The sequence below is a fragment of the Diplotaxodon limnothrissa genome, linkage group LG9 (assembly GCF_057381915.1).
Source record: "Diplotaxodon limnothrissa isolate DT_005_m linkage group LG9, D_limnothrissa_male_GT1.1, whole genome shotgun sequence".
Classification (NCBI taxonomy): Eukaryota; Metazoa; Chordata; class Actinopteri; order Cichliformes; family Cichlidae; genus Diplotaxodon; species Diplotaxodon limnothrissa.
Window position 1 is genome coordinate 32,014,833 of NC_140604.1, and position 26,458 is coordinate 32,041,290.

A 26,458-nucleotide genomic window follows, 5' to 3' on the forward strand; every position below is an offset into this window, starting at 1 on the left:
TCGACAGTGCAGCCTAGGCGGAGTAGTCGAACACAGATTCACTGAGCGCTCAACACAGACAGCATCGTCAGAAGGAAAGTTGATAAAATAAATTACAAATGTTGTATTGTTCGATACATATGCGTACAGAACCGAAAGCACTGTATCGAACGGTTCAATATCGTTGCACCCCTAATATATATATATATATATATATATATATATATATATATATATATATATATATATATATATATATATATATATATATATATATATATATATATATATATATATATATACACACACACACACGTAAAATGTAGTATTTTTGTTTAGTGGTAAGACTGATTTATAAAAACAAATACTGTCTGTAGAGTTAGTGTGTGTGTGTGTGTGTGTGTGTGTGTGTGTGTGTGTGTGTGTAAGTAACAGTAGCTAGACTGTAACTGATCTATTTGACCAGAAACCTCTCTTAGAGGTGACCGCCACATGCACTCAGTGCACTATGAAACACACACACAGACACACTCACAGCTCTGTGTGCGCTGAACACTCACCACCAGTCGGTGATAAAGATTTCCTCCTTGGCTTCTTCGAGAGCATTGGCCACATCCTCCATGTATGTTTTCCCGTTCACGTACCTTCAGAAGAACCACAAACAAACCCACAAATTACACTTCAATCATCGCCTTCTCAAAATGGGAAAATCAGTCCAAAACAGTTTTTTTTTTTAAATTTCATATTAAAAAGTACAAAAAAAAAGAAATAATCGAAGGAGCACAAGACAAGACGTCCATGAAATCTGTTTTTTTTCTCCCATTCAACACTTTGTTTATTTTCTTTCCTACTGTGAACAACAACACAGAAGGCATCAGAACTAGTTCACCACATATAAAATTATAAAATATTCTGGATTCTTTTATTTTGAAGGTGTGCCCTTCATAAACGGAATTGTCCTTCCTTTACTTTGCACTCCAACTCATTCCAAACTGTCTCAGCTGATTTTAACCTGGGGGATTATGAGTTATGAGTCGAGCCTGGAGGGGTTTCTAATCAGGGTCCTGATGAAGGGTCCCACTTATCTATAACCTGACTGGTCATCATGTTGCTGTAGGACAGGGGTGGGGCAACTCCAGGCCTCGAGGGCCGGTGTCCTGCAGGTTTTAGATATCAGCCTGGGTCAGCACACCTGAATCAAATGATTAGTTCATTATCCGGCCTCTGGAGAACTTCAAGACATGGTGAAGAGGTAATTTAGCCATTTAGATCAGCTGTGTGGGATCAAGGACGCATCTAAAACCTACAGGACGCCGGCCCTCGAGGCCTGGAGTTCCCCACCCCTGCTGTAGGATGTTGTGGAAGCCATGCATGCTGAATTAAACTGCAACACTATCCTCACATCTCCTCCTGCATGTAATTACCATCTGTCCACCTTCTCTGACAAAGACACAGCTGCGGAGGTTGTGATGTGTCTGCTGCTTTAACTCGCTGAGATTGACTCTTATTTAAGTTGCTTTTATTTCTATTTGACTCGTGAGTGGAGTGCTAACTTTTTTATTTATGTAGGAGGAGTGAATCAGAGTAGGAATAGTTTTTTCTTGTGCTATTTGAATTATAACCTGCGACGTAGCCTGACGTGCACTTCTTGCCCTCCCTCCTCTTTGTTCCCTCTCCCTGTCACACCCTTCCTCATGTCCTTCCTCCAACTTCACTTCTTCGTTTTTCTCTCTCTCGTGCACCAGGTGGGAAAACTTGCTGATTGCTCTGTCTTCTGTTTAACAGAGAATGGGAGCGTGTTCTCATCCCTCCTCAAACCCAGCTGTTCCAGCTTTCCCTGACCTTTGATCCTGTCTAAGAGACAAAACAGTTTCTGCAGGAGGCTGTAAACATGTTTACTTCTGCTGTAAAATTAGGCATTTTAACATGGGAGTCTGTAGGGAACTGACTCACTTTTGAAGCCAGCCCCAGTGGACATTAGAGGACCTGCAGTTATTGGAACTTGAGCACTAGGTTCATTTTTCAGCCTCCGAGGTTTCAGCTTTAGCCGTCCTCTGGTTTCATTGCAGTGTTTGATGCTTTTTGCTCTTGTTTGGACAGAAAGAAAAATGAAACGAACACTTCTCCTCTCACTTTTCAATCTGTCCATTGCCTGTTGAATCCTTATGCTCTTGACAGCAGGCACACACTCACTCACAGTGTGTCTCACAGATGGTATAGGGTTCCCCAGCGGGAGGACAGGTGATGAGCAGGTGAGTCTCACTTTCCCTTGCTTTGTGTCGGGTTACTCCAGCGCGAGACACACATTTGTGCATCTACCTTGTGAGGATTGCCTCTTACATAATGCTTTTTCTTTGTGTAACCTCGCAGCTACAGTCTTTAAATCTCTAAAAGTGGCTCATCACTTTCTATAAATGTCCTCATGTTTAAAGTCTAAACCTCAAAGCAGTTCCCACAAAGGCAGAAGTACACAAACACACACTAACCTGCACACTGTGCCAGCTGGACCGGGTATTGTCTAGACTTTTTTTTAAAGTGATCCTGGGTCTGGTGATTGGCACTAAAGTGCTTCAGTTTAAGGTTAAGAGGAAGACGTGAGGCTGTTTTTTACTGCTTGTTAATAAATAAAAGAAGCTCAGTTCATACACAGATCAGCTCGTATCCATTTAAGTTTAAATCTCTAAGTTCCAACTGTGTCTGCTTGCTGCCGAGTTTTAAGTTGCCTGAAGCATCAGCGTCACAGCAGTGAAGAAAAAACTGACCTGTATCCACATCTTGTTCGCTTGCTTTTATGGAAACTGTACTGTAATGCTTTATAATGGCAGTGGATTTTACCCGCTGTTATCCAGAAGTTCAGTTTAAATGGTGATGTGTTCACTTGCAGCTGAACTTTGCAGCCTTCACTCACTCTTTCACTTGAGAGCATCATTAAATAGCATTTTAACAGCTCTGCATTCACTTTCTGTATCAGGCGCTGAGAGCTTTCCAGTTATGATGCATTTACCTATTGCAGCAGAATAGTGATGTGTGTTTTGGAGGTATCCATTACTGAGGTTCTCTTATATTGTTTTGCTGCTTTTAAACTGAAGTAAACACAGAACAACAAAGAACTGAAATAAAGAAATCGTCTAAGAGTCTGTCAACAAGATCGGCCCGATGCACAGTCCACAAATGTAGATCGGTGTATCCCTAACTCGGTCTAATGTGACTCAGGAACTGAAACTACTTTGACTAGAAGTGATCTGAATGTTAAATAACGGGTTTTAAGGTGTCAAATGTGAGTGTAACTACAGCAGAAAGAGTAAGTGTGGTTACCATTTGGCAGGGATGTTCACTTCCACTCTAGCGAAAGATCCAAAGCGGTGATCTTTGAGGAAGGCTGAGCCATTCTTCTGGACAAAGCCTTCAATGGACTGACCCCACCAGCGGGCATGTCTGTAGCTGTTGCACTTGAGCACCAAAGACCTGCACAAACACTACTTCAGTTTCTGATTTTCTTCAAGCCTTAAAATATTGAACATAAGCAGTAAAAATAGCCATCGCAGACCTGGAGAGACTGTCCACACGGACGCCGTGTTTGGTATCCGTGTCCTTGGAGTCCATCTTGATGCCAAACTCTTTGTCAAACAGCATTACAAAGGAGATGGCGCCTGAATCCATCTTCATGTACAGCAGAAACGAGTCCTTCACCACCAACCAGCTGCACACACACACACACAGGCAGTATTTTAAGTAAAACTTTTTTATTGTCATATACTTCCTTAAACACCATTTGGCTTATGTAAACATAATGGCTCCCCTTTAAAATAAATACATAAATAAATAAAGCTGACGAGCTTCTTAGATTCAAAATGTTTATCTGTTATGATGGATCACGGCATTTTAAAAAGGTTAAATACCCCATTTGGCGTGCCACATATTTAACTGGTTAAATGTCAACTCTTCCTACTTGTAATGAACCAAGCAGGATGGTTCAGGAAACCCCCTATGAAGCGCAACAAATACACAGAGCAATGTTTCTAATATTAATATTCTTCTGTTCACCATTTCACACCCAGGAGTTCATGCAATTAGTTCCTATCCTTGCGTGATTGAGTGTGGATTTGCATTTAACTTATGATGCACATCCTGGGAATAAGATGAAGGATTTAAATAAAAAGAATCAAAGGTGAATTCTACTGTTTGCTAAAGAAAATGAATCTAAAGCTAAATGGAAAGAACTTTACTGTTTTTGAGTCAGTCAGCTGTGGCAACACTGACGATCCTAATCAACGTTTCCTCTTGTTGTTTAGTGGACTTACCTGTTAACCCTTCTTTCCTGCCATTAATAAGAGGCTCTGTTAAAATGACGTGTCAGCATTTTACTCCGTATCCAAGGCGTTAACGATTCTGAACTGCAGTTGTACAATTTGCAGACCGTTACAGTGATTTTAACACTAATTTCAAGTATAAATCTAAGGAAGGTTTGTACAGATAAGGTTCCAGATAAGATAGCATAACATAAAACATTGCTTTAAATGCTTTATATTTAAATCTCATCTTCAGGACGTTTGGTTTGTCAGCTACATAGATAGATTCAAATGTTTTTCTTAAATCGAGTACTAACTTTTCACTTCAGAACCCCCAAGAATTGAACCCTTTCCTCAGATTAAACAGCCAATAAATACAGCATTGCATCTTCTGCATAGACGAGGTGATGCACCGGTAAGATGTCTCTAAGCTTCCCCATCATTTCCTGTTTTACCTAAGCTGCTGTGTATTTGTGACATATCACAAGCTCACATTGAAAATGACCAAGACTATTAAGGCTAAGCAAACATCCTGTAAGAATCCTGATTATTTACTGACCGTTTGGACCAGCGGTAGCACATTCTGCTGCGACCACAGCAGTTCATGCCGGGGATCCGATGGCCGCCGGATCTCTTCAGCACCATTCCCTCTCTAAAAGACAAAAGGACAGTTCATAATATAGAAAAATACTTAGAAAGGACTGGTTAGGAGAACCTTATTATACAAAGCAAGACAAGATTAAATATTTTGCCATCAACTTTAACCTGCACTCCCCACCTACACCATCTTTGAGTAGAAATTTCAGAATTTCACTGGATATATTTCTTAAAGTGCAAGATTTCAGTGAAAAATTGACACATTGATAACAAATGATTCTTACAGTCCTTTTGGTCCCAGGTCGTGAATGAAAGACAATTGACTAACATCAATGAACTCCATCTGAAAATCAAGCAAAAATATTTATAAACTCACTTTCACAAGATTGTTGTCTACTTATCATCTTCTAAGTTGACCTGAAAAGGTCGTCAGTGTTTTCCAAAATATATTGAAACCTTTCAAGGTTAACTGTTATGCTTTTCTCTATTATGTACAGTGTTACTACAGTGGATGTTCATATTAAGCATTGCCAAAGTTTTTAAAAATGAAGCTCTGATTCCAGAATACTCTAAACACTCAGTTTCTTTCTCTCTTTTTTAACCCGGTCATGTTAGATAAAGAAGCCCTGCCCACTTCTTACTTAAACCTGTTTGCAAGATGTAGCCAATCAGAAGTTGGCTTAGAGGGGGTTGGACCTAAAACTGAGGGGCCAAGTTTAAGGTAAGAAGGATTATTTGGAACTGTGAATTATGCAAAGTGACTCTGATAGAATCCAAAAACAAAAACATGGAGCTGAAAATGAGCAGAATGTAATTACTTTGTAACTTTTGTGTCCTTACCGTAGCGTGGTAGTTCCTATACATCTGCATCGCTAGCACAGTATTCAAGTAATCTTCCAGTTGTTTCTAGATCAAGGAAACAATGAGAAATATTCAGTACAATTTAATATACGTAGTACATAAATCTGGTACCATAAAATTAAATATCGGCCATCAGGAGCAATTTACCCTTCGACTGGAAACTCCTCTGTCCAGTTCGCCATCGCCTCCTCTGGGGAGTTCTGGGATCTGGCTCACCTCACTCCTCAACGGTATGTTCCTCTTCACCGTGTGACTGCAGAGAGAGAAATAAAATAAAGTTTTGTTAGGAGGCTGTGTGTTCAAATCCAAGAACATGCAGTGGAAATACAGGCAGAAAAATGAGCTCTGCAAAGCACAGTGAAGATAAAATATGAACTGTGAATAGGCACAGGAGGCACTGAGGTACCTGCGTGGAAGTGGAATCTTCATGAAGGTCTTGTATGTTCTCAGTTCTCTGTGGAGATCGATGAAGTGCTTCTCCTTCCTCTTCACCAACCATGTAAACTCTCCATGTTTCATCTCAATTTTATACACAGCTGGCATTGACTGCACACACAGCAGGGCCTCCAGTTATTTACATTCAGTGTTTATCATTTCAAAAAGCTCATCAAATAAATGGGATTAGAATAAAGTTTGGGATTTAGTCTAAAATTTTGACATCATTTCTTTTGTTTCTGGTTGATAAACTGCCAACTTTTACTACGTTGTTGGAATCTTTAAGTAATCGAGTCACCTGGTTTTCCTAAGCAGCTAAAAGTTTCCCTGGGACACTGGAATAATGACTTCTTCTGCTTTATCCATGACTGTAGATGCCATCTCAGCTGCTGCTACACCCAACCTCAGCTACATCAAGTTACTAAAATGGACCTTTTCAGTGCATTTTTACTGCTGGTGCTTTTAAGAGCATTTTAATGGACAGATATTCACCCATCACCTATGTTACAGTATTGGTAAGTAAAACTCTGGTACCCAGTTTCTTGCTTAGCCCTAATCAGCAGGTATCTGTGCCTGTGTTGCATCCACACAATATACAGATGCAGCTTGCTAACCATCTAGCTGCAGCTTAGCACACCATCCTCTTCTACAAATATAGTCCCTTCTGGCTCAAACTGTGACGTCACAGTGGCTACCTCCATGTTTCATGTATAGTGTACGGCTAAATGCATTTTCTTCCCTACAGTGACAAAAAGCTCTTCACCTTGTTGACGCTCCTCTGCGTGGTGAGGTTGAAGCGGTCCTGAACTGAGGTGAAACGCTCCACCTCCAGGATTTTGACAGTGATGGGAGAGGAAAGGTAGACTTTGGCCTCTGTCTCCTTGAAACCCACTGTGTTGTAAATCTCTTTAAAAGGCAAACCCTCTGCTATTGAAAAAATATAAACAGTTACACAAACAAATCGCTTACACAACAAGTAGAGAAACACCTGTACAGAGTGCAGTGATGGCAGGTACCAGGTGCATTGGTGTCTGTCGTGTCATAATCTCCATCGCCTAAATCGAGATCGCGGGTGTCCAGATTGTCCATGATGTCGCTCATATCACTGGCAACCAGCTGCAGGGTGCTGGACGATGGCTCAATCTGCTGCAGCATAGCTAGCACTCAGTCTGGAGCCCGGGGCTCACCTGGCAGGTAATGAGGGAATATGGTGGTTAAGTCAAAGATAAGGAACAAAACTGGATGTGGTCATCTAGAGTAAAACAGATCAGAATGTGCCAATTAAACTTTTAGATTTTAAAAGCAACCGTCTCTGTGGATAAAACTAGCTCTAAGAATCCTGTTCTGATGTGTTTTTAAAACTCTTTATCTGACATTAATTGCTTATTACAGACTTCAGGTTCAGTTGCTGTGGGGGGAAAATAATCAGGAAGCCTTGAGTCTGGTCTAAACCAACAGAGAAACATTTGATCTCAGAGTCAACATGTAACCACTCGCTGCTTGTGCACTGAAAAGAAATGTCAGGGTATCATTAACGGCAGCACAGCGACCAACATCAGAGCGCTCTAAACCCATTACAGTTCCTGTCTGACGGTCAGTTCAGTTCATTAAATGGATCATTTCATGTTGCCTGAAAAGAACTTCAGGTGAATTTCTTAATTGGAATTATGCAAAATTCCCGGTCCACATCCCAAATTTTGGATGAGTCATCCAGCCAACATGACAAGCTCACTGGTGTGTTTCACCCACGCACAGCATTTCTCTTCACATTCATGTTTCTGGGTCAGTTTGTGTGAAAATCCTCTCCAGTGAATCCTCTTCATTCATGAGTGCACACGTGAACACCACTGACCCCTTTTTGTTTGTTTTTCCTTTTTTTCCCCAACTCTTGCTCCGCATGCTAACACATACAATTGTACAGGGGAATATGTGCTTCCTGTGCTTCTCCTCTGTTAATCCTGATCTTTGGATTAGTGTCTTATGTGAGGTTAACTGCCGCTGCGGGAGAATAAAGGAGGAGGAGAATGGACCGGTAGGCTGTAGTACAAGAAAGGGGATTAAAGAGGAATCCAGGAAAAGAAAAGATGTGTATAGAGGTTAAAAAATGGATAAGAGCGCTTATAAGAAAGCACGAGAAAAGGTTTCTGAAGTAAAGCAATGCTTTACCGTGTGGCAATCCTGAAATCCTGACTGACATCACTGATATAAACATCCACATTATCATATCCAGGTTCCATCTATCTGCCGTTTGGAGCTGAGTAAAGCCCACTTAGATTAAAGCTGTAATGTTTAAAGATCTTTCAGGTGAAGTGTGAACTTTATTTTATCAGGTGATCAGCCTGTGGTCAGAGGATTGTTCCACAGTCTTGATGCATGCTCAATTATCCAGGGAAGGACATCCCGAAAAGTTGATTCTGTGCATTTGGATGTAATGCTACGTCCAGATGAACAGAATCAACCTTTTGGGATTGTCCCACAGATTTTTTTGCAAACATTTTAGCAATGATGACAGATTAACTGTTGGGTTTAGGTCACACGAATCAAAATCAGATATTTTCTCTCTTTTAGCTCAACTTTTGGTCTCCACCACATCCTCAGGCTGAACACTGACCCCCAACTCATGTTCCAACCGTGTCTGCTTGCTGCCTAAAATGAGATTTGTTCAATAAGAATGAAAAATAGTATCGTTGTGGGCTATAAAACTCAAACATTGAACTGAAAGATGCCGTAAATCTTTCAGCATGCTGTAATTCTATAAATATCTTGATGTGTGCTGAATTGTATACAGTTTTCATGTGAGCAAATAAGAATTAAACACTAGTTGACATTGACCTCCAGAACCACCACAGGAGCCCCTAATGAATTCTCACAGTCTCCATAGCTTTTAATATACCCAGCACCTTGCTTTACTATGATACATATGACATCCATCCATTTTCTGATGCTTAATGGGTCCAGGTTTTGGAGGCAGCAGTCCAAGCAGAGATGCCAAGACCTCCCTATTACCAGCATGAATAGTCGTCTCTGTGGTGGCCCTGTGACAGGCTACAGACGTGCCCAGGGTGCAGCCAACCTCTCACCCTGTTAAATGTGGCTGTTAAATAGATAACTTGAAGAAAATGGACGGCTTGATTTACTGTCCATCATTTTTATTGATCATCCTGAACCAGCTTCTACTTCAAACTCAATGCTGTACGTCATTACATTTTGTGGGCATCTCCAGGGTGATGCAGAGGAGGCTTAAAAGCAGGAAATAACTACACAGCTTCCTTGTTTTTAATGTGTTTTAATGGACAAGTTTGACGCCGACTCATCTGAAATAAGGTCTGGGGTTAAGACGAGCTTAAAAATATGAAGCTTAAGTAAAAATCTCAGCTGTCAATTATGAAGCTTTTATATTGTGAGACATTTTCAGTGTCATCACGCTAAAAATAGGAAGTTATTCGTGGTTATGCTGACATCATGCGGTGTAGTTTATAGTTTAACGTTAGTGCTTTGCTTTTAGGAAGATCTCAGTTAAGTTGCAAATAATATGTTACTGATAAACTTCTTTATTATTGCAAAAAAGGTATTTTCTTTCAATCAAAGGAACCAAGGCAATGCTAACCAACTTCCTGGCTGGCCTTCAAAAAAAAAACAAAAAAAACAAAAACCAAAACAAAACAAAACATTAAATAAACTGCAAAGAATTCCGGGTCCATGATTTCCTTCTTTTTTCTTTTTTCTCTGTTCATAAACAATAATTTTAATGTTCAAATCTAACAAAGATTGATCTTAGATTTACGATATGTTTATTAATTGGATACCTTCAGATTGCAGAGGACTTCCCCTTTTAAATTTAACCCAAAGAAAGAAAAATATTTTTAATTCACTTTCACCTCATCTCTGCTTATATTTTAACAGAAACATTAAACCAGTGATATCACACATTTAGGTCCGTCAAGGTCTCTGGTGTGAAGCTTATTTGTAAAACTGTCATCATGTTTGACTAAAAACACGTCTATCTAAAGGTAGCACATTCTAAGAGGCAGCAGAAATACAGTCGATAATAAGATTGTGCTTCATTACTGTTCTCTATTTAAAAAAATAAACCACGCAGGAGTCAGATTTCTGACATTATGATGCAATTCCTGCCGGACAAAGTCTAACAGCTCATTCTTAGGAAGAACATGGGTTATGTTTGGGTTTAGTCAGAACTGGTTTCACTGTGGTCTGTCTGCTTTCACTTCCTGCGCCAACAAAACACCAAGAACAACCACACAAGCAGGAAAACCGCACCCCGCTGAACCCCAAAGAGCATTTCTTTGCTTGCAATGTTTATTCACAGATAAAAAATCTGGCTAAATAACCGTTAATCCAACTCTCCCACAGCCACGCAAGCCATCACAGTTTACACACACACACACACACACCCACACACACAAATCATGCATTTTAAAATAAATGATTTAATCCAAATCCTTTTTTATTAAATTTGAGGATTTCACACAAAGCCCCCTATTAAACTATCCACAAATAAACAATAACAAAAAATAAACAGCAGCCAAGTACAGAACTAAAGCATGAAGGAGTTACATAATGATTTGCTATTCAAACTCCATCAGTACGTTGGAATTATCACTCCAGCCCTGACCTTTGCATTTTTAGTTAGAAAAACTGTCTGAACAGCTGCTTTGCAATATTAGGAGAAATATGAGCAAAGCTTCTTGTTTCATACTGAAAGTCTAGTAGGAAAGGGAAGGAAAGACGACGACTCACTGAAGTGTCATTTGCAGAATCAGAAGGAACACGAACACGAACACACACACACACACACACACACACACACACACACACAAACAGAAAAAACTGTACTGTCCGTCACTAAGCACTAACTTACTAAAGGAGAAGTGCAGATTAAGTAACCAACTTTGAAGTTACCAACTTGGGTCATGCATGAGCCTGGAGGGGTGCAACTATAAAGCTAGATTTATGGGTTAATGAGATATGTCCAGTTTACAGTCAGACTGGTTAGTGTCACAAAGTTGCTGGCTCTGTTTTATCGAGCTAGATCACTATGGTAACTTATGCTGTACACATATCCCAGACTGGAGCAGGTTTCATTTGATTTTGGTTTAAAAATCACCCCAAAGTGCCAAATTTGAGCGAAATCCTATTTTTTCTGCTTCCAGAGTATGTTTTGTAAATGCAACATGTTGAGCAGTAACTTACTAATATCGCTGAACAACAACCAGCTGCACAGTTAGAGCCGTCAAAACAGCTTAACTGACAGATATTAACCATTATTAATGAAACTGAGCAAATATAAAAAGAAATATTGTCAATAATGTTTGTTATAAACATGTCTCCAGTCGATCTCTGAGGTAAATAAAGATCCACTATTGGAGCATTTATGATCGCCCACATAAAGTTTTTAAGGACACTGAGATCATCGTGGATCATCAGTGCATTCTCAATGTGAAAATACCTTTTTTCTAATTACTAAGATTGAATGGAGTTTTGTGGGTGTTTATGGTCCTCTGCTGCTGTGAATTTCTACTGTAGTTGCAGATTTTTGTTTCTAATTTGTCGGTTTCATCCACCCAAACATTTCATCTCCAGTTTGAAAATATGTTGTAAAGAAAAAAATATTATAGCGTTATATAGTTATCAAACAATCCTGACTGATTCACGTCACACAAACACACCAACTTTGAGGTGGATGGAGTACAATAAAGTGCCGTGTCAGGTTTCTGAAACTGGAGGTTGTGAAGAGCATCGGTTCACTAAATCTGGACAGAAAAACTTCTAACAAAACTTCATTTATGCTGAGACTGCAGACAGCAGGGTCATTGGGCTTTAAAAAGATGACTCCATGCTGTTGCCAACAATACAGATAGACTGGGGAATGTTTTCTTGGCACACTTTGAACACTTAATTTACCAGTAAATCGTGGTTTGACTGCTACGACATGAGTGTTTCTGCTGACTCTGTACAGTTTTCTTTATTGCCACAGTTTACTATCGTCTAATGGCTTCCAACACGAAGTCAGAAGTCAAATTTTATGAACATGGAAATGCAATCAGTGACTTCCGTCTCAAGAGAAGACGTCTAATAAACTGTATGCATGTTGAGATATTATGTACTAATTATGTACTAATAAGTTAATTAGCTTTCCCTTTAGCAGTCATGTACAGAATCACCTCTCACTTGTCAAATCTCATTAAAAAGATGCTGAAAAACTTTGTTTACTCAGCCCCAAAATAAGTATTTAATTTTGCTCATTTAAAGCAATGGTTCTCAAATCTTTTGTTTACCCTTACCCCCCTGAAGCCCCACTTCAGGAGCCATAAAAAGCTCACGCACAGCTTGCACAGGCTGAAAAGCTTGGTTCATTTATAGGAATGGGTACCGGTATCCGTGCCGTCATTCTTCTCGGGCGAGTAGCTTAATGTTGTTCGTGTGTAATTTACGTTGAGTAGGCCAACTATGTTATTAAATTAATGCATGTAGGGTGAACTAGCAAACACCGTCGTAGTTATATGCGGCTGTCTTCATGTTTGATGGCAGATACATCCTTCACTCTGGCCAAAAAGGCTAAAATGACCAAAGAAAAAGTGGTCGAAATTCATAGGGCAGTGACAAAATTTAAAGTCAAAGATCTCCATCCATTTTCAACGGTGGAGTCAAAAAAAAAGACGGCTAAAAAAAAAAAAAACAAAAAAAAACAAAAAAAAAAAACAAACATAAGACGACAACGTTTGTGTTCTCCATTCGTTAAGCATGAGCACTGTTTCAAAAATACCGATTTGGCACCGGTATCGGATAAAACCTAAACGATACCCATCCCTATTCATTTAGCACCAGTCACACAGGCCTGGAGACTGGTCTGCAACCATTTGGCAACCATGGGTTAGTAGATTAAGTGTACCTTGGGGTTTAGCAGTCGCTGGGTTGCAAAAAGGTGCTGCCCCAAAAATCTTCTTACAATCTTTTTAAGTGGAAGATGCCGACAAGCAGACAAGTCAACATCTTCCAAGCAAACTACCAACCACAGGACCCTGCTAAATTCACCCAGCAGACTACAGCAACAACTTGTCAACTGCTTAGGGAATACCTACAGACAACAGAGGTTGCCAGAGGGTTGACAACCAATCAGTAGGCCTCTGAGCTGTTTGATAAACTGGTTTAAAACCAACGTAAACAAAACGTCCATATACAATGTTTCCTTGTCACCACTTATATTTAGCTATTAGATACTAACCTTTCACCCCAATAATTTAAAAAGCTTAAGAAGGTAGAGCATCATGATTCTACTAGTACATCCTGCATATTAGACTTTCCCCTTAGTACACTACTGAGTTAAAAAGTACACACTCTTAATTATATGTTCAGTTGCAAACTAAAAGCAAATTTCACGCAAATACTGTGGCCTTTACTGAACCATAACACCACAAACAAAGAAAGTTACACAGTCCTCACAGAAAGATAGACAAGCGCAGTACACTGCATGTATTATGCAAACTAGCTACGGAACAAAGATCGTGAGTGTTTCTGGGTTTTTTTCCTCCATCAGAGTCGGATTGAAAGTGTGTATCTGAGGTGTGTCTCAATAACAATAGCTGCTGGTGGAACCGGTGGTGCAGGGATGGAACAAGAGGGGAAGAAATAAAGGAGAGGTTAACTAAAGTGAGGAAAAGTGGCCTACAGTCAGATTAAATCAATAATCTGAGGTGTGATGGCATAAAAGAAAATTTTAGCCTAGAGTTTTTACACTTAATAAAATCAGAAATGGCTTCAGTTCTGCTAAATTTTTCATCCACTCTCATGTCTGTGCAGGAATAACACAATAAGAAATCTTCACTTCTAAAAATTAAAGAGGAGCTGAAACTTGTACTGTGTGCCATTTCTTTTCAGTTTCTATATGAACTGAATCTGACATGTTCTGGGTTTGAAATATCCAGTAAAACAATCAACATCTAATTAACTCGCTGCGCTGGTTTCAAGAATATTAAAACGTTTTATTTTATGATGTTTAAACCTTAATTTTTCCATATCAGAATTTTAAAAAGTTTTGGTTCAACTTTGACTATGGAGCCATTTAACAATCTTCATCTGAAAATAATACTCAGCACACAAGGAAAAAGTTACGGCAAATCTGTTGAAATATACTTGAAATAAACTTGAACAGGGGCAGCACGGTGGCACGGTGGTTAGCACTGGTGCCGCACAGCAAGAAGGTCCTGAGTTCAATTCCACCATCAGGCCGGGGTCTTTCTGTGTGGAGTTTGCATGTTCTCCCCGTGTTTGCGTGGGTTCTCTCCGGGTACTCCGGCTTCCTCCCACCATCCAAAGACATGCAGCTTGTGGGGATAGGTTAATTGATTAATCCAAATTGTCACTAGGTGTGAATGGTTGTCTGTCCCTGTGTGTTAGCCCTGCGACAGACTGGCGACCTGTCCAGGGTGTACCCCGCCTTTCGCCCTATGACAGCTGGGATAGGCTCCAGCGCCCCCCGCGACCCTGAAAAGGATAAGCGGAAGCGAATGGATGGATGGATGGATAAACTTGAACAGACAGTGAAACCCAGATTGTGCGGATTCATTTTTGTGTAATAGACTGACGTACCACCTGTTGTTGTACTGCTACCTATAGCACAGCATGTGTTACTTAATCACAGTAATATTATGTAGTTCAAAGGCTTATCACAGTTTCTCTTAAGTGGAAAATAAATGTCATAACACACATACAATATCACAATATGACTCATTCATGCTTTAAATACCTGCAGGTATTTGTGACAAATTGTCTACAAGCCGTGTGGTTTATTTCTGCCAACATGCCAATGTTGGTAACATCAATGTTAGCAGAAGTTAATTAAACTTAGAGGTTTGCAGTCACAGTGCAATTTAAAACCATGTTACACTGACATTTATCTGAAAGTGGCGGTAAATTTGAACAGTCCCAACTCCAAACCAAATAAAAAAAATATAACATTTCATATTCCTGTCTCAGGGTGCTGGATTTGGGGCAAAACCATCCATTATTTACAAGTTATTGTAAGGACTTGTCTTGATGTCAGTGGTTTTTTGTCATCATGTGTCATTATGTTTATAATTTTTTAGATATTAGATCATTTCTAAATTAAAGACAAGTATCAGATTACTTTTAATAATGATTCCTATGATATTAATATATCTAAGAAGATCCACCTTAACCTCTTTGTTTTTCATAAAGTTATTTTAATGTTTTAAATACAGTTTATTGAAGAAGTGACACATTACATTTTCTTTGTATTAATACTTTAAAAAGATCTGAGTATTTTATTTCATGCAAACATATTCAGCAGTTCGAGAGCAATCTTATCTTTAATATGTAGTGCTAGTTATGGCCATCTGACTATTATAATTCCTCAGTTTTTGCTCCAATTTTGGTCTCCTCCACCTCCTAAAAACAACATTACCAATAAGACTGGCTGCTTTCTTCCCCAGCTTGTCTGTACCTGCCTCCACCTGCAGATTTATAGGTTTTCTCTCTGTAGGTTAGAACTAAAAGTGAGCTCTGTGTTAATATAAGACTATAGATTAATGGGGCTTGCAGAATAAATCCTCTCCATTTAAGGCTGTTTTGTGAGGACATGCCCAGAGCTGCATTGTAATAAATCTCAGAATCAGGGGAGGAAACTGGGCTTGAAGGCCCACTGTTGACCTTGGAAATAACAAAAGAGTATTTTAAATTGATTAATGCAGACAGTGTGTGTGTGGATGTGTGTATACATTATGTCTGGCCCACTGAGCACTCACATTAATTGGGTACAGTGTGGCCCATTACCCCCACACAGCATCACTCGCCAGCCAGGTGGCAGGATGCTGAGCCCTCTCTCACACAAACACACTTTACTCAGATAATATAAGAGTGTTCTTTGTTATTTAAAATGATATTAGAATGTATCAGAGCTCTTATGCTAAAGAAAAAAATAATGTCAGGATTGCCTAAAATATTTGTTATCTGCACTCAGAAACTAGCCTGAACTTAAAGGAATTTCATAACAATTCAAATAAAGTTACTTTAAGTTGAATGAATACAAAGTTGGTAGACTGACAGCTTCAGACAGTGAGATGCATGATGTCTGTACAAAGGCAGGGACTGAGTTCAGTCCCAACCTTCATCACGGTTTGCATTAGGATGAAAATAAGCCATCGGACCAAATCTAAACAAACACAGCATGTTTCTGTTGTGCCAAGTCATGATAAACAATAGTCTCTGGGGAGTTTAAATGTGCTTTAATCCTGCTTTCACAAACTCAGTTTAATGAAACGAGTGATTGCTCACCTTATCTTAAAGTCAGAAGAGAAGAAAAACACTTAAATAATAATGAGAAAACGATTCAATAACTAAATAGTATAAAATAAGGACCTTAAATGTAAAATGAATGCAGGTAATTGGGGATGATATTATTTTTAGATTATATGTTGGAGAAGACAAGGAGTCAACTGCCTGTTCAGTAAGTGATGAGCTGGGTGGTCTGGATACACTAATTATCCACCAGAGTCACACTGCTGATCAAACTGGATTCAAACACCAACACGAACTTCACAGCTTTTCTCACTTTTCTATCACAAGTCCAGTCCCTCCACATTTTTTCTTTCTATTTAGATTGATGTCTCTGTCAGCCCAAAAAGCACAGCTGCACAGACTAAAGATAAACCCAAATATATCATCACACCGGTAGAAACATTTCAGAAGCTGCACCTGGTTTCCTCTTTGGACACAATTGTTTCAGCTTCTTCAGTCTGACTTTCTCCTGCTTGTGCAAGCTCATCACTACTTTCACTGCTTCACCTGGAAGTAAACGTGTCTCCTTAAATAGAGAAATGGAGCTGCAGAAGCCTGCTGGTTCATAAACCCAGTGGTAATTTTGCATACACACTTTAAGTTCACACACACATTCATACTGCACTTTATTCCCTGATTAAGCACCTTCTGTAACATTCACACACTCTAATGAATGCATTCAGTTCAGTATCTTGTTAAAGGATACATCTCCATGCAGACTAAAGAAGCCGAACACTGAACTGTTGACTTTCCGATTAGGAAACGACATTCTAAGAAGACTTTAGCCTCTGATATTAGTTAACAAAGCTTTATGAGCCAGTTATTGACATTCGGCCAACATGTGAGTGGATCTCTATGAAAAACTCTTGGATTGACTGTTTGGCAGCCTCTTACAGCGCAGATGCACACATACACTGGTGCCATTTAATCTCAGCTGCTACTCAACCAAATCTGGTGCACTAGAAGTGAAGTACAACACTGCTGCATCCGGGTGTAAAACTCATACAAAACATGCAACAAACAAAAAATGGAGAGGAAACTGGGAACCAGAAACAGGCTGTTTGTGACAATAGGAGGATCCTGAGGAGCACGCACACATAAATGCCACAAAACAGCTCTACAGAGTATCAGCATCCACTGACCTGAGCCCGCGGAGGTCGAGGGACACCCATCATCATCTTTAACGTCTTTATAACCATCATCATCATCATGTCTTTTCTTCCCAGCGAGAAAATACACTTCCTCTCAGAAGAAGAAAAAAGAAGCTGCCACTTCACTTCTAAATCTGTTCACACGTTCATGCACACGCTCGCTGCGGTGTGCAGTACACACACACACACACACACACACACACCTCCACACGATCCTGACAGCCAGTCTGCAGGTTGAGAGCAGAGTGCCACAACCAGGCAGACGGACAAGGGAGAGATTCAAGAGGGTGGGACAAAGGGGGGAGGGATGAGATCGTATTGGCCAGGGGGACACTTGGTAGCCAATGAGAGGGCTGCTCTTATTCCAGTTTGCATTAAAGGGCCAAACAGTTAACATGAGAACCAAATTACATAATTTTCACGTTTTGCCTTTTCAATTCAGGCTACAGCTGAAAAAGCCCATCAGTTTTTAATCAGAAAGTTTTAAATTGTTGACAATTAATTAATTGTTAGCTCTCTAAGCCTTTTTTAAAAGAAAAACAAAATTCAATCATAATTCAACAACGCAGCGTTTGATGAGAGCCAACTCTCTGTACTCTTCTCACAGGAGTGGGAATGAAAATGAACCAGTGCAGGTGTTGAACTCCAGGCCTCGAGAGCCGGTGTCCTGCAGGTTCTAGATGTGTCCTTGATCCATCACAGCTGATAAATGGCGAAATTACCTCCTCAACATTTCTTGAAGTTCTCCAGAGGCCTGGTAATGAACTAATCATTTGATTCAGGTGTGTTGAACCAGGGTGTCATCTAAAACCTGCAGGACACCGGCTCTCGAGGCCTGTAGTTCGACACCCCTGAACCAGGAAGGGTGCTTATGAAGGTTTTCTTTGTCATATGTAGTTCTTTAAAGTCTGAACGCCTAAAATCACCACACCTAAATCTGCACTGCACAGCCTATTATTGTGTTAAGACACACCTTGTTAACACAGGTTATAATATAACATCCAGCTCCACCCTTTTGACCTGAAAAACCCAGTTTATACCAGAACACTGAGCTTTCAGAGAAATGAACCAGTTTAGGTTGAAGCTGTAGTTCTGCTGCTTTACAAAGCATTAACTGTCATGTTAAAGGCGATGGCTACACAACACACGTGGATGTTTGTGCTGTAAATACATCTTAGGGTAGTGTGTGTGTCCTTTTCCAAAACCTCTGCCAGTCAATGAGCGTGCATTAGTAGGACATGCTAGTATTTTTTGGATGACACCAGCTTCACTGTATTCTTCCATTGTGAATGAAATACGTGTGTGGGTTTGTAAAAAAATCTGTTTTTTTGACATCTTCAGAAGATAGCACAGACACCTGCACGGTCACATTTTTCTCTGAGTGAATGAGAAATTGTTTCAGGCTAAAAAATAATAAAAATTCTTGAACTAAGTGAGAGTAAAGTTGAAAGCCGGAGCAGCTTTCAACCGGAACAAGCAGTGACTCATTTTTGACATTCCAGAAAAGGACCAAAACATTCAGACTCCCACCCACATGTGAGCCACTGCAACACACGCACGCACGCAGACGCACACACACACACAAAGCTGGGCAGGAAGATGTATGAAGCCTGAGCCTAAATTGCAGCATTTCTCTATGGAGTCTGGTGCCTGTCACTTCCACCCCCAAATGTACAAACTAGTCCTTAAAATTACGGTGCTTGTTATTCATTTCCTGCCCGCTGTATTTTATAATCTCACATCACTAATTAATATATTTTAGTCCTGAGTTTTTTTATGAGCTGATCAATATTTATTTAAGCCCGAATGAGAAACAATGTTTTATCCAGATTAAAGTTAATGATTAAGAGTTTATAACCCAAAAGACATTCATAGATTATCTTAAGAGAATTAGAGAATCAAGGGCACATAAAACATAGCTGACAGCAAACTAATGACTCAATGACACAATATTCTGAGTTTATACAGTGACATAGAGGTAATCTAAAAGTAGTGGTACTAGGGCTGGGCCATATCATACCATTCAGGTAATATCAGTATAATGTTAGGCAATGATAAGAGAATGAAATATCGCGAAAGAATGTGGGTAAAACGCGCATGCGCAGTGCCTTTGTTTTCATACGCACATGGTGGAAAAAGCATTTCGGTGACGCAGTATGAGAAGAGCGAAAGCAGATCGTTGAATGAAACAGATGAACCAGAACTGGTTTGTAAAAATGCTGCAACTTCAGTGATGTGGAGCCGGTTTAGCTTTCGTCCCTCAGATACACAACAAAGCACTATTTTTGGTAGAGCATGCAAGCGGCCGTCGTTATTACCAAACCGATTTTATGTGGCACACTGCGCTCAAAAATCTGCCAAAAAATGTTTTCGTACGACTTTGCTAAGCTACGAACCCGCACCGCTTGATGGATTGTTGAAACATTATGGCTGCCGTAGTCGGGAGCCTCGTGGAGTGATACGTGCTTCAACATAATATTACCGTACTGTGTGTGGATACGTTTTGTGGATATTCTACATGGTTATGTTGAGGATATGTCGGCCAGTTTCCACTGGAAATGCCTTTTGGTTAAACTGTCAGCGAGGAATTTGCACTGTTACGTTTTTATATAACTTTAATGAACATAAAAAAGCTGCTTGTTTAAGTGAAAATACATTGATGGGGTTTTTCTTGCACTAATAAAGTTGTGGAGTTGTAAAGCATTTTGTCTGGTCAATTATATCGTCAGTTATATCGTTATCGCAAATTTTCAAATGTACATCGTGATAAATATTTTTGGCCATATCGCCCTGCCCTAAGTGGTACTGCAACAAAATGATTCCTGTGCAGCCCGATAAGCATTTTCCGTCGCAGAATGATTATGAAGGACGCCACCAGCTGCACACAAGGTTGATTATTGCAGTCTCTAATTATTCTGTTTGTTTTTGGGGAGTATTTAAGTTACAACGCTATGAAAACACAGCTAACATGAATAACAAACGTGGTCCATATCCATGTTTGAATATCTCAGGTTGAACTCAGGGCAAGATGGACGCTACACTGACTCGCTGTACCATCTTGTGGATTAAAATGGTATTACATGAGATTACAGCCCCGTCCCAGTTCAACTTTAGTCGATATCTCAGCAACACATAACATCACAGCCGCTGTTTCTTCACACTCTAATGGTATTTTAGGTAATGTAGATTTAGCAAAGTATTTTAAACAGAAAATGTTGACTTTAAGCCCTGAATTAGTAAACCATGACTTCAAAGTCAAACCATCTGTTTTTCATGAATTGTAATTTTGGTGACAGATAAAAACATTCTTATGAAAGTAGCTTTGAAATTAATTTAAAAAAAAAAAAAGAAAATCAGCTGCAGTATTAATAGGATGATGTTGAACGCTGGAAAGCGTGCAGCTATTTTAATCTCGTCTTTTTAATAAGCATGTAGGGCGGCCGTTGCACTGAAACACTCTCTTGCAGAGGTGTCATGTCAGCTGCTGAAAAAAGAAGAAGAAGAAGAGAGTGAGAAAAGTCACAGGATCCTGTGAAATGATCTTGTGAAACCCAGGCCTCTGAAAACAGAAGAATGTTTGAATGTTTATGAACCAACTACAAGGTCCTAAAATAAGAAACCGACTGAACACAATCTGCCTTAAAAAGGTCATTAACAAGTTACATCAAAGGCAAACACCTGGCACGATAACAGGTCTGCGTGTAGAGCAGCCCCTGCACCGCATGCTGCTATTTTCTGATGCAGCTCAATGCTCTGACAGCTCGTCCTTGTAAAAGACGATCATTAGGCGACAACCGGCTCCACTATTCCTCTTAGCTGACACGGTGATGATGTTCCTGGCTGATCTTACAGGCCATTAAAGACACCCAGCTCCGCCCTGAAACACTTTGATGAAACACAGCCTTAACTTGTAGAGAGGCCAAAGCATACCTGAATTCATATCTGAGCAAAAACAGCCGCTTCTAATTTGACAGTTCAATTTGTTATTGCAAGATGAAAGAAATGTCAGCATGTGGGGTTTCCAGACAATAAGGCAGTTCTTGTTTGTTTTTTAGGTGGTGGACAGTCTGCACTGGTGGTTAGCTACACACAAGGAAGTTACACATTTTCCCCTTATTAACATGTTCACTGTCACATAGAGCCATTAATGTGTCACACTCTCATAATTCCCACCAGCAACTGTACGAACAGGCCGGGGTTAACTTTGACAGATATTAGGAAGCACAGAAGGCCATCAAGACTACCAACAGGCTATAATGACCCTACATTTTTTTTAAGGATCATATTATTTTAATTTAAAGACAATAAAATCTCTTTTATATCCAAAATCCGGAAAACTCATCACATATGCATGGGCATGTAATAATAATGATAATTCCAACGGGGCTTTAATAATTCACGGCTGTGTACCATGCAGGGTTTGGTTTGTCACTCCTTTTGAATTAACAATAAGACAATAACGGTATTTCATGTGCTGCAGCTGCCTTTGGTTTCTGTATTTCTCTCTTTGTTTTTTATTGCTTTTAATGGTTTTAAAGAACAAAATGTTGAAATAAGGCAGCGGTTCTTTCACTGACTTCCCAGCATGCATGTGGAAAGTTCCGTTTTAGGAATCAGAGCCTCTCAGCGGTCTAAAACAATGACCTGCTTAAGTGATTTCCTTCCACAATGCACATGTCATCCTGTAATTACTGGGTAGAGCTGTTGCAGGAAGCTCAGCTCCTCCATGACTCAGACACAAAACACACAAGGTAATAAAATCACACTGTTAACATACACAGACCCAGGACATGGTGATAATTACACTTTACTGAAAGCCTTTAAAGTGCAGGAGAAACATAACTGTTCACTAAATGCGATGACAATGAAGACAACACGACAGTGACACTTAGTGGTCAGCTCTGACAGCTGCATCACCTGTCACACCGATCAGGTCTGCACACACACTTGGGCAACATTTCCTTCTGGAAGGACAAAGAGGCAAAGATGGCATAAACACGGGGCCGCACATCATTGCTCACATGTCCAGGACTGCACTGCTCTGTTATTATCAGCATGTTCCAAACACGGCATGAAAACCCGTCAGTTGTTCTACAAAGCGTAAAGAGTATTAACAGGAACTACAAAGAGAGATCGAATTTCTTCCATATAAGCTTCTCTTCACTGCCTCCCATTAGACTCAGAACTGAATTTAAACTCTTCGTCAATCAGGAGACAGACACCTTTAAAGATTAGGTTTTCCTCTTCAAGTTAGGCCTGGGTCAGGTGACTTTAACCCTTAGTAATTCTCCTATAGGTTCAGACTGTTGATGAACTCTCATCAAGTCCCCCACTGAGCACTTCACTCATTTTTATCTGCCACCCATGCATGAGTTTCTATGCTCTTCTTTTTTGGTCTGAAAGGAACAACTCGGGATCCCTGGGAGGAGCTAGAAAACATCGCTGGGAAAAGAAACATGTCTTATTAGCCTGCAGCCAGCATGAAATAATGGATCTGAATTCTCCGATTATCTGAATGACCCTTAAATGTTGCAGCTTTTATCAGAATAACAGACTGTTTTAACCGGGCTTGACAGAATAGGAGGAAGTGATATTGTGGACGTTTGTCTCAAAGGAGGTCAGATTTAAAACCACAAACTATGCAGGTTACAGGTTATCTGTCCAATCTCTCTCTCTAGGTGAAGAGGGTCCTTTTTTTCTATCCGTCTGTAGTTTCCATCATTTTCCACAGATTTCTGTGGAAAATGATGGACTGTCTGCTGACTCAATTCCCCCTCTTAGGCAGCCAAAGACAGCGACATGTTAACCCTGCTTTCTTCACAGCCATCGGCTAAAAGCCAGACTTTAGAAACGTGTCAGTCCTGTCGTTCTTCTGTAAACTAAAGTCAATCAAATTGGACAAGGAAGACAACACTCACATATAAAGCAGGATAACCTGTTAATCTTCTGATAGAGTTGAGTTAAACAGCAGCACAGAGCCAGAGTCCATCAGTCGACTAGTTTTATTAACACGTCGCTCCCTTTTATTTATCACGGGTCGTCCTCTTTTCCTGCTAAACGCTAAAAAACGAGTGAACGTGCGCCTGTTTGAGCTGATTTAACAGAACACACTGGAAGGTGTGCACCATCTGATCACCATTATTACTTAAATAACTATCACTGTTTGATAAATGCTAAATGCTTAGAGCCAGAAAACAAACACACAAACAAACAGCAGACTGTCTGGTTTAGCGTTTCCTCTGGGCTGGTTTACGACCTCACTAAACTATTTCCTGGTGAGTTTATGATCGCTGTCACTAGATTTGAGTCTTATTAATCAGCGTGTTGTTTATTTTGCAAAATGTGGTCCCATTAGATGCAAAAAGCATGTTAAAGCAGGGCATGCTTCACAGCACGCAGCATCAGATCCAGCTCGCTCTACTGAAGTCTGATTTTTGAACATCTCCAACCGAGGACTTGATATATAGAAAGTGATTTCTCTTTCTTTATCTCCTACAAAGTTGGGAGCGTGGAACTGTCCAAATTGTCTTGATATGCTGAAGCATTAAGAGTTTGTTTGGCTGAATCTAAGGGGCTGAGCCCAACATGTGAAAACAAACCCCTCACGCTAAACTCCCCCCTCAACCAAACTTTACATGTACCGGTCTCCTGGCAACCGCCAAACCCAGACTCATCCATCAGACTGCCAGACAGAAAAGTGTGATTCATCACGTCAGAGAACGCGTCTCCGCTGCTCCAGAGTCCTGTAGCAGCATGTTTTACATCACTGCATCGGACACTTTGCGTTGCCGTTGGTGATGTAAGACTTGGGTGCAGCTGCTCGGTCGTGGAAACTCTTGAGCTAATTGTGAAGCTTGGAGGTCTGTAGTGGTTGACTGCAGAAAGTTGGCGACCTCGACCCCACTCTGTGATTTCACGTAGCCCAGCACTTCGTGACTTCTGTCCCAGATGTTTGTAGAAGCAGTCTGCACGCCTACATGCTGGCTTTTATACACCTGTGGCCATGAGAGTAATGGGAACACCTGAATTCAACTATTTGGATGGGTGGAGTAAATACTTTTTGAACTGTAGCATAGATTGTTTGAGCAACATTGGAGAGCTCAGATGAAGACGAACTGCATCTGGGCTCAAGGTTGCAACACACTTCCTTTTTCTCGCAGTAGAAATGTGTCGCTGAGAGTGTGTGTGTTTGTGTGTGTGTGAGTCTTATCGCTGAAGTAAGAACGAGTAGGAAAGACGCCCGATTTGTATCCGTCTCTTTCAGCATCAGAACACTCAGCATTTCGTTCTCGATAACATTTCTTGACGCCATCTTTCACCACTATCACATGATCATAATCTCCTGACACAGATCATGAGAGCTCACCAGCCAAACCAGTGGCACAACGGACTCTGTGTACAACTCGATTTACTAAGAGATGTCAGGCATCCAGCTGACACTCCCACAGCAAACTGAGTCACCGTCATGAAAAGGATTTTAAAAAAAAACACATTTCCAGTCAGAACTGAAGTGAAATAACTGGATTTCATCAGGATATCCAGCAAATGTATCCATTTGACAGAAAACTGCTCAGAAACTACAAGCCTGAGTAATTTTTTGAGGCCAGTGATTCTTTTTATGACACCACCAAACTTATTCTGCATTTTCTGTTGCACTGTTACAGATGCTCATATTAAAATGCCGGTTAAGAGCAGCGAGACTATAAAATCAGCAATAGAATAATAGTTAACAGATGCGTGTAACGTCTTCAAGCTTCTCCAGTTATTTTTAGTTAGCTATAGAAGGAGTGATGTCGAAGATAAAGGTCCAAAAATAGAAAGAAATCACCAGGCCAACAAAAAGCACCAGCTGAAACATGCATACTTTTCCTGTTTGCGCAATGAAAGGCTTGATGCATGTGCAGGTTCAGGAAACGTGTGCAGTTTCTGAGTTTGGCTTGATTCACAGGAGTTAAAGTCATGTTAGTAAAACACATGTAGCCCAAGCTCATCCTCTAACCCATCATTTTATAAATCAAAAGCCTAAAAGATCTCACAGTTTTGTCCCATTACAAAGAAATCCTGCTGCACCTTTCTTTCACCTCACACTCAGCAAAGAATCAATCAGTGAAATTAGAGAACAAGCACAGAACAAGTAAAAGCAGAAGTTATTTGTTGCACCACAGCAAATGTCTTGCATTATTTAAAAAAATGAAAATAAATAAATGGAGATTTAATGCTGCATCTGTAGATGGAAAAACAGGAACTTTTCAGTCAAGTAATTGAATACTGACGATGAAAATATATCTCACTTTGTTATTTAATGGTTTAAGCATTACTTCGTCCTTTCTGAAGAACAGAATACAGTGAAAAAAATGTTTTTAATCTAGTGGCTCAGATTGGACTCTTCAGCGAGCTGGTTCGGGCACATATGAAGAACTAGCTGCTTAGCATGGACCAGTTAGTTTGTGCGTCTTGTCTTTGTATAGGTAAATAGTCAGAGTGAGGTTTACTGTTACACCTGCAGATACAACATGAACACAAAATCAACAATCTGTTGGTCTGCCTGGGATGGAGTCAGATTCCCAGCTTGAGTTATTCTTTTAGTCAGCCAACAGCTACAGTTTCTAATAACGAGGTCAGTGCATGTACAAATACTCCCTGGGAGCCAAAAGCTCATTTTTCAGCATCCTCTGAAAACTTTTTCCTTGTCTGAGCTCTGAATGATGTCAGCGAGGGAGGTTATCCTGTATATGGTAAACTCAGGCTGAAACGCTCCACCCGTCTGTTGCTCAGACCTACGAGGAGCTAAAACAGCCTGTTTCACACAGATCATAAACTGCATCAAGGCTC

At 40.2% G+C, this 26,458-nt stretch overlaps 1 protein-coding gene across 1 annotated transcript in view; it reads right to left on the reverse strand.

Annotated features, from left to right (window-relative positions):
- The window catches only part of LOC146625880 (phospholipase D1-like), a 49,859-nt gene that overhangs the window by 16,498 nt on the left and 6,903 nt on the right, over positions 1-26,458 (reverse strand). The window contains exons 2-11 of the mRNA XM_085362526.1: positions 7,178-7,348; positions 6,925-7,085; positions 6,133-6,272; positions 5,874-5,979; positions 5,706-5,771; positions 5,150-5,208; positions 4,828-4,920; positions 3,527-3,679; positions 3,295-3,444; positions 540-623 (exon numbers count right to left, since the gene is read on the reverse strand). Of these exons, the coding sequence (XP_085218652.1) occupies positions 540-623; positions 3,295-3,444; positions 3,527-3,679; positions 4,828-4,920; positions 5,150-5,208; positions 5,706-5,771; positions 5,874-5,979; positions 6,133-6,272; positions 6,925-7,085; positions 7,178-7,316 (1,151 nt within the window). The 5' untranslated portion in view covers positions 7,317-7,348. The remainder of the gene's footprint in view (positions 1-539; positions 624-3,294; positions 3,445-3,526; positions 3,680-4,827; positions 4,921-5,149; positions 5,209-5,705; positions 5,772-5,873; positions 5,980-6,132; positions 6,273-6,924; positions 7,086-7,177; positions 7,349-26,458) is intronic.